The sequence below is a fragment of the Amphiura filiformis genome, chromosome 7, assembly GCF_039555335.1.
Source record: "Amphiura filiformis chromosome 7, Afil_fr2py, whole genome shotgun sequence".
Lineage (NCBI taxonomy): Eukaryota > Metazoa > Echinodermata > Ophiuroidea > Amphilepidida > Amphiuridae > Amphiura > Amphiura filiformis.
In genome coordinates, this window is record NC_092634.1 from 13577361 (window position 1) to 13590644 (window position 13284).

The 13284-nt window shown below is 36.1% G+C and overlaps 1 protein-coding gene across 1 annotated transcript; it reads left to right on the forward strand.

The window, feature by feature from the left end:
* Positions 1-5341: 5341 nt before the first annotated feature.
* LOC140157657 (QRFP-like peptide receptor) lies at positions 5342-7932 on the forward strand (the record flags this gene model as incomplete). Its single annotated transcript, XM_072180898.1, has 1 exon — positions 5342-7932. A coding segment is annotated over one exon (984 nt), but the record flags the coding sequence as incomplete, so codon positions are not given.
* Between the last annotated feature and the right edge of the window lie 5352 nt (positions 7933-13284).

Sequence of the window (13284 nt, forward strand, 5' to 3'; positions counted from 1 at the left end):
TTTCCCCCTCCCCATGCTGCCACCCTAATCTCATATTGACAGTCGTAAGTTTTTAAGTCCTAAATTTTTTTTATACCTTTAACTTTAAAATTATATCTTGAATTTAGTAGCACATTTTGATAATCATACAAAATAATAATATCAAAAACTAACTCTACCACCATCTTCTAACATTAATTCTACCATCACAGCCTCTCACTCTCCCCCTTCCCACCCTATTCATGTCTTTCTGGAGGTATCTATCAAATATTTCAGAAATCCCATACAAACTAAGCCTACTAATATAAAACAAAAACAACAACAACAACTTTTTATACAGACCAAATTCATGTATACTAGTCTCAGGACCAAACAAGAACGTTGGCGATTAACTATTGGAAGCCCTATGCCGTGCTACTTGCCTACAAGCTGCCCACAAGGGCAGTGTTCGTGGACTTAACACAGTTTGCTACAAAACTGGATTGGACTTAACACGTTTTGGAAAAAAATCAATACTTTGTGTGTCAATATTTCGGAACTTGACTAATTTTGGGAAAAAACAAACACATTGCTGGATAGCCCTAGTTACTCACTACCCATTTTCATCAAAAACTCAATTTTGAAGGTGGGTGGAATTAACACGGTTTGGAAATAAGCTCTTCATATGTGACGTATAATTTGTAAAACGAAATTTGTATTTTGCATATAGTTTGCTATACTAAAGGCTGTAAAGCGTCGTAATAACATTTTCAAAACATTTGTAAAGGTTCTTAATCGTCTCTAATAGATCCCCCTTCCCTGTCTTTGTGCATGAAATTCCGACATTCTATTGAAATATAAAACAGGAAAATCTATTCCAACTGACCAGCAGTCCGTGAGCAGGGAACCAAAGGATGGATCCAAGAGGATACAACTGTGCCACAATAGCAAAAGGATAAAATTATAAACAAAAGTAGGCCCTATGTTTCTTACCCTGCTCTTATGTCTCCCATATCATAAACTCTTCTCGTTAGTAGAACACTATGTAATAAACACTATTCTTTTCAGAGGGGGGCATAACAGAAGTTATCAAATGAAATGGATAATCTTGACAAATAATGACATCTTGTCAATATGAATAGTTACCTTTTAAAATCAAACGGAAACTATTCATTTGGATAAGATTGTCGGTTCAAAGTGATAATATATCTAATCAAAATAAACAGTATCTCCTCAAAACGAATAATTACGGGATCAAACATAAATGAGTAAGGATTTTATTTAAAAATTGCACGCCTCATATGTTTATTTCAAATTCCCGCACATGTTAGCCTAAAACAATTCGGTTGACCCCTTTTTTTAAAGCTATTAATCATATAATCGGAGTCCCGTGATCTTTCAACATGATACGAGCTCTGTTTGTCAAAATTCACTTTAGTATTTTCAAGGTCATTACATTAAGGTTACTCAAGGTATTAACATTAAGGTTAATGAAGGGTTTTATTTTTATACATTTTTATACTGTCTATTTTTATCAACAAAAACATCAAGGCCACAGGGCCAGCAGGCTAAACACTCCAAGTGGGACCCCAAAGTATGGGCCCCGCAGGGCAAGAAAGCAACAGTAATAAATCTGTGGCAGATTGACTGATGATCAATGAATTGGTGTAGTTCTGCTCTTATAGGCAGCCCGTTACCCATACTTATACTTAGAGACAGCCCTTCACCCATTTCATACTTTTTTTACTCTTTACCCCATAATTTCACTCCCCTCTGTCGGGGGCCAATTTATATTTATATATTTATATATTATTGTTTGCTATTGTTTTGGTGCAACATTATTTCTTTGTAACAATATTGTCTTTGAGCAATATTGTCTTTGAGTCCCTTCCATCCTCCTTGCCTTTTTGCATGAAATTCCGACATTCTATTGAAATATAAAACAGGGACAATTTATTCCAACTGACCAGCAGGCAACCAAAAGATGGATCCAAGAGAATACAACTGTGTCACAATAACAAAAGGATAAAATTATAAACAAAAGGGAAAAGGGGTAAAAGTAGGCCCTATGTCTCTTACCCTGCTCTTATGTCGAACATGCATACTCCAGGTATGTCGGGTTTGTTTGCTCCAGGCAGGCCAAATAATTTGTTAATGTTAGGTAGCTAACATAATTATATTCTTAAAAGCTCATACTTTTATCAAAGCCTAAGGACGCCAATTGATTCAGTCGTAATGCCATTTCAGAATTAATTTTAACTCGATTATCAGAGCATTTGAAGCAATTTCCATAGCAAAAGCAAAACCGCAGCCAATTTCAAATTAATTGAACTAAAATTGAAACTAAAACTATTTTTGACAATATCATTTACATCAAATTTTCTTGATTATATCTCAAATCAAGATGTATAAACAATTAAACATTGCACCGTTGCAAAAAAACATCCCCATCGAGAATGGGAAATACTAACTACTCAAAGCTTACATTATTGTAGCCAGATATGATAGGGGCTTCGTCCTTCAGGTTTCCAACCAACCGTAAGGTATCGTTTTTCGCATTTTCATGAAACGCGCCTTTGCCGGTCTTCTGTGAAAGGGAAGACGTTTGAATAATTCACTATATGATCAGTAAACCCCTATAGAAAACGACACAAACTTGTAAAAGTAAATCATAACACTATGAAAAGTATAATATGACTGATGCATTATACACTTTATATCAATCTAATGATTACTACTTATTCGGCAGCCTTCTTGTTGATTAGGGCCTGCAAAGTTCTGTTGCACTTATGTTCTGGACGACCAATATATAATCATAATTCTTGCGAAGATCACTATTCAGCGAAGTCCAGTGTATATTTGAATTCGTATGTCCTTTGCGTAATAAGGTCTTCGCAAAGATGACAATTTCCAACATGGTGATCCACTTTATTTGCAGGTGTGTTGTTTCATAAACCAGACTCCAGTAAGTCGACAGAAGAATATTATTCCCTTAGGGAAGGCTTAGGGAGAATGAGCACCTGGCTATTGCTTCACATGTACCTTTATTTGAATACACATAGACTACTAACACGTTAATCTACATTAGAGAGCCTACAACAACTCTCTGTCTAAAATCTGCCACGAAATCTCAGTCATAATAAAGGCTATTGCAGCATGTCAGATCTGTATCCGGATGATAATAATTGTAACCTTTTTCCATGAAGACCAACTTAATTTGCAGTAGACCCTATGTCTTACCTTGGTCCATTTTCGTAGCTTCGAAATAACCATAAACAGTGTGCCGATGAAGATAAAAACACTTTAGCTCTGTAGGCAAACAACATGATGCAGTCATGTCTACAGTAGAATTCATCTCGACCTTTGCAGGACTTAACCCCATTAAAAGCTATTAAACCAAGATAACACTCATTGAAACAGCTCAACTGATTAAATCGGATCTTCTCTGGTTGTGTACAAGTGACTGTTTTCATGTGCGATATCGCAATAAAGCTGGTATTCATAGCTTCAGTTGGGTAACCGATTATAAAGGAAACGAAAGGAAACAATGTTATGTGTGGCTTTGTTCACGAAATCAGACAATGGCGTGCTTTTTGTAAACCAGCATTCTTGAAAATGAGCAACATAATGATTTTTGACTTAACACGGTTTGGAAATAATTTCTTCATATTTTTGGTGTTATCTGTCGTTTACATGTCCTTCCTAAAACACAAAAGTACGACCCTCTCCAAACACCTAAATTAGCTAAAAATTTAGGACATGTTACAAAACTATATTGTCTAGAATTTTAGAAGAGTACTTTTAATATTGGCCGGTTATTTTTCACACAGCGACGTTAACTAGGCAATGTACTATTACCTATAACATTAACTAAAACACCAAAGTACGAATATTTCCAAACATCTAAATTAGCTAAAAATTTAGGACATGTTAAAAACTATATTTTCTAGAACTTTAGAAGAGTACTTTTAATATTGGCCGGTTATTTTTCACACAGCGACGTTAACTAGTCATATCCCCATACTGTTAACGTAGGGCTATTTGTAAAGGTCACGCGTCAATGGGAAAGAGCACTGTGTATTGTGTATAGGAAAACGGACAGTAACTGCAGTATGACAGCATTGGCACTTGATGAGATCCATCCACCTTCATCGCTCAGAGGCTGATCTTAAGTAGCACTGTAGGAAATTCGTGATCTCCATGGCCAAACCCAGTAATACTGCCTGCGTATCCTGATTGGTTAACATTGCTCTCTTTTTGAGAGCTTCTACATCTACTTCACAGACTTCAGTCTGTCCAGAATTCTTGTTTACATTCTGTTTTATAGTAAACCATCCGGAATTTTCCCAATGTTCTAATAATAGACATTGCCATTAATTTCCATTATTGTAAAGCTTTGCAACACACTCATATCAGGGGACTTTCTAGAAGTTTTCCCATAGATGTCAGAATACACAAACTCTTGCATGATAAGGTAGCTTCCCTTTTTTCATGATACAACATTATACAGGGTACATCACACCATGAGCTCTTGCATTGCTCGAACTACAATTTTGAATTTCAATTTCAAACATGAATGTCAAATGGAAAAACTCTTTGATGAAAAAACAACTTTTCGTCCTGAAGTTTATTCATGGTGTTCATTTCATGTTCATTTTGATCACAGATCACTTTCTGGGATCAAAGCATGTGTAGTTTTAACTGTTGTTGCTGATGCAAAAACAAAAGCAGTATGTCTACTAAGGTAAACGAAGTAGGGCGATATACCAACCCTATGCATGAAAGCCAGCAGATTGATAGGGACGGAAAGTATTACTTCCGGATATTGCTTTCAATACTAATATATCAACTTCTTTGTAGCTTACGCCATACACGGATGTTCAAAAACACCAGCTTATGAGTCGTGGAATAGTTTCATTTCAAGCTGTGCAAGGCTCAAGGTAGCTTACGCCATACACGGATGTTCATAAACACCAGCTTATGGGTCGCGGAATAGTTTCATTTCTGGCAGTGCAAGGCGCAAGGTTAGTTTGTAAAGATGTCGTCTTATGTTGATTCTACTTCTCTCATCAACGAAAGCTACTCGTGCAATATTTTTATTTATTTATTTTATTTATTACATCATATTTACCCAGGGTAACCCGATTAGCAAAAATGCTTTTCTTACACGGGGCCCTGCATCATATAACAATCGCACAACAGAAATTTAAAATTACATATAATACAACAAAAATTATTAACACATATCAAATCAAACCAGCATGACAAAATAATATAGCACCAACTAGAGGAACAATTATTTGACCAAAAAAAAAAAAAAAACCCAAACAATTGAACATCTCTATTATATAAATACACTGTATTAATATTAATTAATATTAATATTAATTCTGGTTCAGATGGCCTCTATACACCAATACCAAGTAATCCCCTGGAATATGCTTTAAATGCTCTGCAGTGTATTATAGGACTCACAGGAGCTGTTGGAAATGGTCTCGTATGTGTGGTAATATGGAAAGTACGCAGAGAACAAAACTTCACCAATTCATTGATTGTCAGTCAATCTGCCATAGATTTCTTGACTTCAATACTCTTGATTGCAAATATCATTTCTCTGTCGGTTGATGCACGGCCTCCAGAAAACGTCACATTAGCGATTCTTTACTGTATTTTCTGGCATAGCCGGTCGATTTTATTTTCGTGTTGGGTGATATCAACTTTCAACCTTACCGCCATTGCAATAGAGCGTTACTTGGCAATAATACATCCTATTTGGTATCGCCAAAACTTTTCAAGAAAACACGCCTGGATTTTGGCTACCACATCTTGGTTGATCGCCCCTATTATGCAAACTATCATTGGAGCCCGAAAGCATGTGGTTGGACGAGGTCGATGTATTTATGTATGCAAACCCGAGCAAAGGGCAATTCACGGGGTTCTCATTTTTCTATGGAATTTCTTCATACCTTTATGTATCATGACGTTTTTGTTCATTCGAATCATAGTTAGACTTCATGAGATGAAAAAGACACAAAATACTGCTAAATCCAACAACGATGCAGAGTTGCAAAGGAAAATGTTGCGTAAAAATGTGACGAAAACTCTGTTGACTGTATTTGTGTTATTCGTCGTCTGCTGGACACCAGAACAGATAACATTTCTGCAATTTAATCTTGGCGGGAAACTTGAATTCGGTGGAGCGTGGCACACGATAGCTTTGATATTAGCTACCTTCAACTCAGCAGTGAATCCAGTTGTGTATGCGTTGCGATTTAAGCAATACAAAGAAGGATTAAGATCCCTCTGCTTTAAAAGAAATGTCGGAACTGGCTTGAATGATAAAAACGAAGCGATTGAAGTAAAGTAAAGCAAATTCCAACAAGCCTAAAGCAATTACGTCAACTATTCAGATTCCTAAAGCATCTGACCTCAAAAGCGAAGATGCAAGCTTCAAATATTGGATGATAAGGGGATTTCCCCAAAGGTATTATCACGCGACATTGAACATTTGAAGCAACGACATAAACGGCACATGGAAATATCGAATTAGCTCTGCTAGCTTAAAACTAACATTATATTGCTTAACAAGCCATTAAAACCTTTCACATGTATATATATTCAGAAACGCTTCTCATAAGTAGATTGAGACTGCTTTCATTGAAAGTTGCAGCCAGCTTTTAAACAAGTTTTATCGTAATGTTTTATAGTTTTGTAAACAGAAATTTGTATTTTGCATGTACAGTAAGCCAAATAATTAAGGTACCAGTTACGTTCAACCCCTGTAGGCATATATCCTAAACAAAGGCAGATATGTTATAATTGGAACCAACGGCCAATAGCTGCACCTTTTAGCTCGAATTTAAGACCTCATTCGTTGAAATTGTTCAAGCAATAAAGACACGACGATCAAAAAACCCAAGGAAGATTCAAATTTAAAAGTTGCAGTTTGCCACATTGCATGCCCTATTGATTTGTACACAAAGAGTTCGCGAACAAGAGAACAACTGTCGCCGCGCTTTCATTTGATTAGCACGAAAAACTAGCGTCGTGCTTTCATTGATTAGAACACAGAAGTGCAACTTTTTATTTCATATCTTCATTAGGTTTTTGATCACCGTTTCTTTAATTCTCAACCAATTTCAACAAATAAGGTCTTAAATCAGAGCTAAAGAGTACAGGCATCGGCTGCTTGTTTTAATTTGGACACATTTGTCTTTATTTAGGATATACAGGGATGAACACAGCTGCTACTTTAATTCTTTTGCTTACTGTATTTAGTTTTATATATAAAGGATATATATAGCGTTGTAATAACATTTTCAAAACGGCGGCCCAAGAAATACACTATAATGTTGAAAGTGTTGAGAAAAGATTTGTTAAACGTTTACTAAAATACTTTCAAATACATTTAATTTACAATAACATTTTGACAAATATTTCATTTGATGGAGAATGTTTTAAAAAGTTTTCCTAATCTTTAATAACCGATGCAAAGTTATTTCTCCGTTTCGATTAAACTTGTTAAACTGTTTGTTGAATTTTTGAAAAATATTTTTAAAACGTTTTAAAATATATTTTGTGTTTATGGGATACTGCAATATTGCATTTATACACATTATGTTTAACAAGTAGTCCTCCTTTAAGAACATTACTATTACTGCTATTGGGTTTTTTAATAGGAGTCAATAAGGAAATCCGTAATTTGGTGTACTGCTTTATTTCAATGAAAGTGTTTTACTTCCTTGATCTTTATCTTCAATTTCGTTTCTCTCTTTTTCCCATATAGGCAGCGCCAGAATGCTTATAATTACAGGCTTTTTAGTCTGGCTTAAGCATTTTGTTGTAGCCTGGTCCTATTAGCACCCAAGCATGTCTCTGCACGAAGCGACCATTTAAACAAATAAATATACAAACTAAAACCAAACGTTGGATCAATAATCAACAACCCTTAAACTTTGAGCAACCAATGTTAACATTAAAAATGTATTACGTGTATGTTTAAGCAATTTTAGTCTACATGGTAAAACGCAAGATCTTAGGCTGTTTGAATCAAATATGAGGTCAACTAAGTATATATTCTTAGATTGTTGCCAAACTTGGTGGATGTAAGCATATCTGAGCGCTCAAACTGTTCAAGGTTATATCAAGGTCACCTGAGATTGACTAAGTATAGATTTTGTTATTAAACTTGCTGAATGTGATCACCCTTGAGCAGCGAAACTTTCATTGTCATTTCAAGGTCAGCTGAGGTCAATTGAATTTAGATTTTTGATTTAGTGTATAGAGGTTATCCATGTTCTATAAGCTGCATATCCTATCAACGACTGCTATACCTTGTTTAGGACATTCTAAAGAAGTACCTGCATGTGCAACCATGACATTTTAAAATAGCCCGCCAAAGTCATGCAGGTAACTCCGAGGTCGTGCATTGAATTAGTTTGAATGAGGAATACTACGGGAACCAGTGCCTTTTGTTAGAAGTCACACATGAGTGAAGTGGATAACCTCTATTGTTAAAATAATGAATATTTCACGGCATTTCCCAGTATGTCCTTACCGGCATCAATTCCAGTATTTTCAATGCATTACCAGTATTATCAATGCAAAATTATGAAACATGATCTTCATCCGTGGCGTTGCCTTGTTCTTGTTACCTGATGACCTGACAGTTCTTGTTACCTGATGAATTAGTGGTAAATAATTATAACCAAAAAGGCATTCTTTATGAAGGCGTGTCTATATACATGCAAGGATGCACATAATAGCCAATATGCTGCTCTATGGCTATAATAAACACATCAAAAGAAATAAGTCCCCCTCTGAACATGTCGTCATAACATTGTAAGGTTTCGTTTTGTACCAATAAAACTAACTTTGAAATAATTATATGATTGTTTACTAAGTGCTGTGTGAAAATGAGAGATTTCCATGACTTCAGGGCTGAATGAGCCTAAATTGAAGGCAAAAACTGCCTTTTTCAAAAGTCACAAAGTAGGCCTATGCTTGTTACAAAAGTTGATTCATGGCTTGTTACTAATGGAAAACCCATGTGTTTGAGTGCGGTTTAAAATCCTCACCAAGTGAACATTTACTGTAATGTGTATCGATTCTAAGTAAGTTTTATTGGTACAAAGTTTTACTTTACGATGTTATGACGAAATTTTCAGAGGGGGACTTATTTCTTTTGATGTGTTTATTAAGGGAGGTCTAATGAGCGTGAACCTGGTTTGGATGCAGAGGGAGTGTGCCTGTAACAGACACAGCCACCAGAAAAGGACCAGCTCAGATCGCGCGCCAAATAAGTTTGCAGTCCAGAAATTTCATTTTTCTCAGCCTTGCAAAAAATAGGCAGAGGTGGGAATCGAACCCGGGACCTCGGTGTTGTAAAACCTACTGCGTTACCACTGAGCCAACTGACAATCAGCTATGAGAAGTTTGATAGTAATCCTTGATATTGCTGAATAGAATAAATCAATACTGATAGGTCTATTTATCTAATGTACGATGTTAAACTAGGAATATAATGTGAAATGACTATCAATCGATCAATCAATCAAGTTGTCAAGTTATCAACAATCAATAATAAACCGACGTAGGCCTATCATGGAATATTACTAACTAGGCCTACTAACTAATATACCAAATAAATAAAATAACTAAATAAGTCAGTAAATAAATAAATAAGCATAGGCCTAAATAAATAAATAAATACATAATGCAGAATGCAGTTAGTATTTTAGTTGCAAAATTCCAAACATTCTATTCACACATTCTATTATAATTTTCTGCTATACACGCAAAGGACCTGTGCCTTTAATATGTCCGCGCCTAATCAATAATGAGTCTTTCACCATGCTCACACACCATGTTAAACTATTGTATCCCTGCAAGTATTATACTGACCAAGTCCTAACACCTCAATGAAATGGATGCTACAACGTACCCAATCAAGCGAACATATCAAGGTCATATCAGGGCGTTATACAAAAGAATGGTCAAAGGTCAACGTTTCCAAAGAAGTATAGTAATAGATGTAGACACAAGCTTTCGTGCGGGAAACATAAACACATAGTCGTCAGTCGTGTGGTTTTTATGAGATTTGATACGGCGCTGAAGTCTATTGGCTGTCCCAAAATCAGTACCAGACCCGGTTTCCAGACGGCAATGTGTGTGTTGTTACAAGGAATGCAAACTCATTTTATCAATGAGTGAACCACATAGAGGAATACGACATCTATCGTGAGCCAATCTGCATTCTGTTGCCTGCAAAAGCCGACGATCAGGTAAAAATTCTAAAAGCAGCGTGACTAGATATTTGCGTTAATTTCATGATACGTGTAAAACGCATTGAAAACGCCAAATTGCAGTCATAAAATATATAATATTAGTAAATCACCCAATCGAATGTTAACGTAGGTATGTGGAAAAGAACTGCAATAACAATAACAAACTATGTGCCCAAAGAGTTGTCTTTGGCATGTCGCTTTTTTGAAATATGACCAAAAATATCAAATTTTGGAAAAACGCCCCAAAATTTAAAACAAACACGAACCTTCCAAAATAAATATATATTAGCACTCGGCGGCCCAGTCACTACCTGCCGCTGTGATTTGAGGTAACTCATTGCTTCCCCTCTCCAGATACCGGAACTTCAAGGTCGCTCATACCCCAGCCCTTAAACATTGCATGTAATTCCAGAGGCTTCTTCTAAGAAAACGCTATCCAGTGTGTTATAAAACCACTTTTGTGTCTGAGTCGGGTTTGATAGCCATATTGACTTGGAGCCGAACATCTTTCATAATACCTGTATAAATATAGGCAACATTGATTTTTGGCGAGAAATCTCGCGAACACGCGATTTCACCGGATTTACTGCTGTATGAAAGGAAAATTAACCTAACTACCAAGTTTTAAGTATAGTCCTTAGTATGATAATTTCACAAGACTAAAACAAAAACCATGCGTTCTACAGCAGAAACCTGTGGTGGGATTCACCCCCTCACATGGGAATTTTTATGGTTGGCCATACCCCGGATACGATGGTAGTGGTACACATTTGTATGAGCGCAAATGATGGATCTACGATTAAGCCATTTGGGTGCCAGATGAAACACCTTGTGGGAGTTAACACCCCCTCGTGGTACTAGGGTTAGGGACCACGTTCATAATAGGAATTGAACTACTTATTGACGGATTGAAAATCATTTTATGACACATCTGTTACTTATTTTAATCGAAACAAAACATGTCATAATGAAATTGTCCATATTTTTCTTCTTCCGTGGATTTCGAAGCAGTACTCCTGGCTTCATTTGAGAAAGAATATGGTGTGTAATATTTAATTTCACTGAATGGATCATACATTTCTTACTTGGTTCCAGGATCTGTGCTTGGTTAGCACTGGCTTCTGATCTGTACTCTGATACCTGTATGATGATTTAAAGATTTTCCAACTCGATGCGGTTCATGAACGGGGCTAGTGCTATGCTTGGTATACCGGCAGTATTTATGCCAGAACACCAAGCGCTGGTGATATATCTTTCTTCACAAAGTTATCAAATTTCTAGTGTAACACCTTTTGGGACGTGTGTTCACAATAATTTTTCTGACAACTTGGTTTTATTTTAAACACAAGTGTTCTTAAAAGCAGGTGTTAGTGTTTGACAGTTATAGAACAATGAATTGATCAAATAATTTACACAGAACTCCATGGGTTGAACTCAGTGGGGAATTGTTAATTTACTATTATTTTGTGTGCCACATCCAACATTATTTAAACAAGATCTCATTTTCAGAAATGTGACCATTAGATGATGTAAAAATCCCTGTTCTACGGGTAGACGGACTTGCCAGTAGGGTCAGTCGCTTGGAATTTTTGTAATGGTTATTTTTTACAGAAGAGGCTAAATAGTACATGTATTACCTTACCCAAAATCTGGAAAAAAATCTAAATAGAGTCATTCCATGTCAACTCCTGGGATGTGCACCGCAGCACCTCTTCAATTTTTCTCCTTTTCTGTGTGGTGGTAGATATTGATGAGAATGTAAAATTCTGAAAATTTGAGCTTCATACGCTATTTCGTTTTCCCGTGGCATCAATTTGAAATTTAGGGGGATCAGCGTAAAAAATGTGTCGCAACGCGAAAGACGATGTTTGGAGGTCCATAAATGTATAAAGGGAACCCCCTACAACTTTAAAAAGTATGGCATCAAAAAACTTGTAACTCCTTTACTTTAAAAGATATAGGGCCCTCAAAATGCAACTTTGTCCATCCAGGACCAACTTTGCCAATATCTACCACCACACAGAAAAAGAAAAAAATTAAAGAGGTGCTGCGGTGCACATCCCAGGAGTTGACATGGAATGGCTCAATATATTTTGCAAGTATATATTTTTTTAATTTTCTGAACATTTTGCTAAATATGTCTGTCACAGTCAACCCACCTTGGCTACAAAAAGGCTGTTTTTAATTTCATACAGATAAAACAAGTCCCCAAAACGTAAAATACGGGCCGGTCCCCATAGAACAAGTTTTTTCGTCGCTCTATCCAGGGTAAATGTGTATCCTTTCTCAAATTCAGATTTGTCGATATGTTTTGTTAGAACCTGTCTGCATTGATAGGATATCTCTTACGCATATCCACTTGAACCTCTGTGTTCGTCTGCACAAAATTCCACGTAAAATAAGTATTTTCTTGCCAATAATGTGTACGGATATAAACACGTAATGAATTGAAAGCGTCCTATGATTATTCTTTATGGAAATAATAAAGCATGATTTTCCCGTTTTACTTGTGGTAGTCACCAGATAGCTTACCATCCTGAGGCATCTATCCACTTCATGAGTTATCACAAATTTACAACACGAACTATTTTTCTTATATGAAGCTTGACATGGTTAAAATGACGTTATATGTATTGCCAAAGAGATCATGTAAGGTTTATGAGTTAATGTAAAACCAATTATATACTTTAAACATAGCATAATGCACATAGGAAAAGTATGTTTTATCATGTTTATATGCCAACTTACCACAAAATGTTAATGCTGAAGAGAAAGACATCCTTTACCCCGCACACCCTTACCCCACACATCCAACACACTCCACTTATGGCTCATTGCACAAACACACCCCACACCCATACACCCTACATTTTTTCCATGCGGTTGTTGCACGGCATGTAAAACTGAGTCATTTTAAAGAAAAGTTGAATAATGATGGCACTATTTATCTAAAATCTTGTTTGCATCTTTACAAGGATTGGCAATTGTATAATGGTATTAGAAAAACAGACTAACAAATGGCAAGGAAATTTGTTTAAAC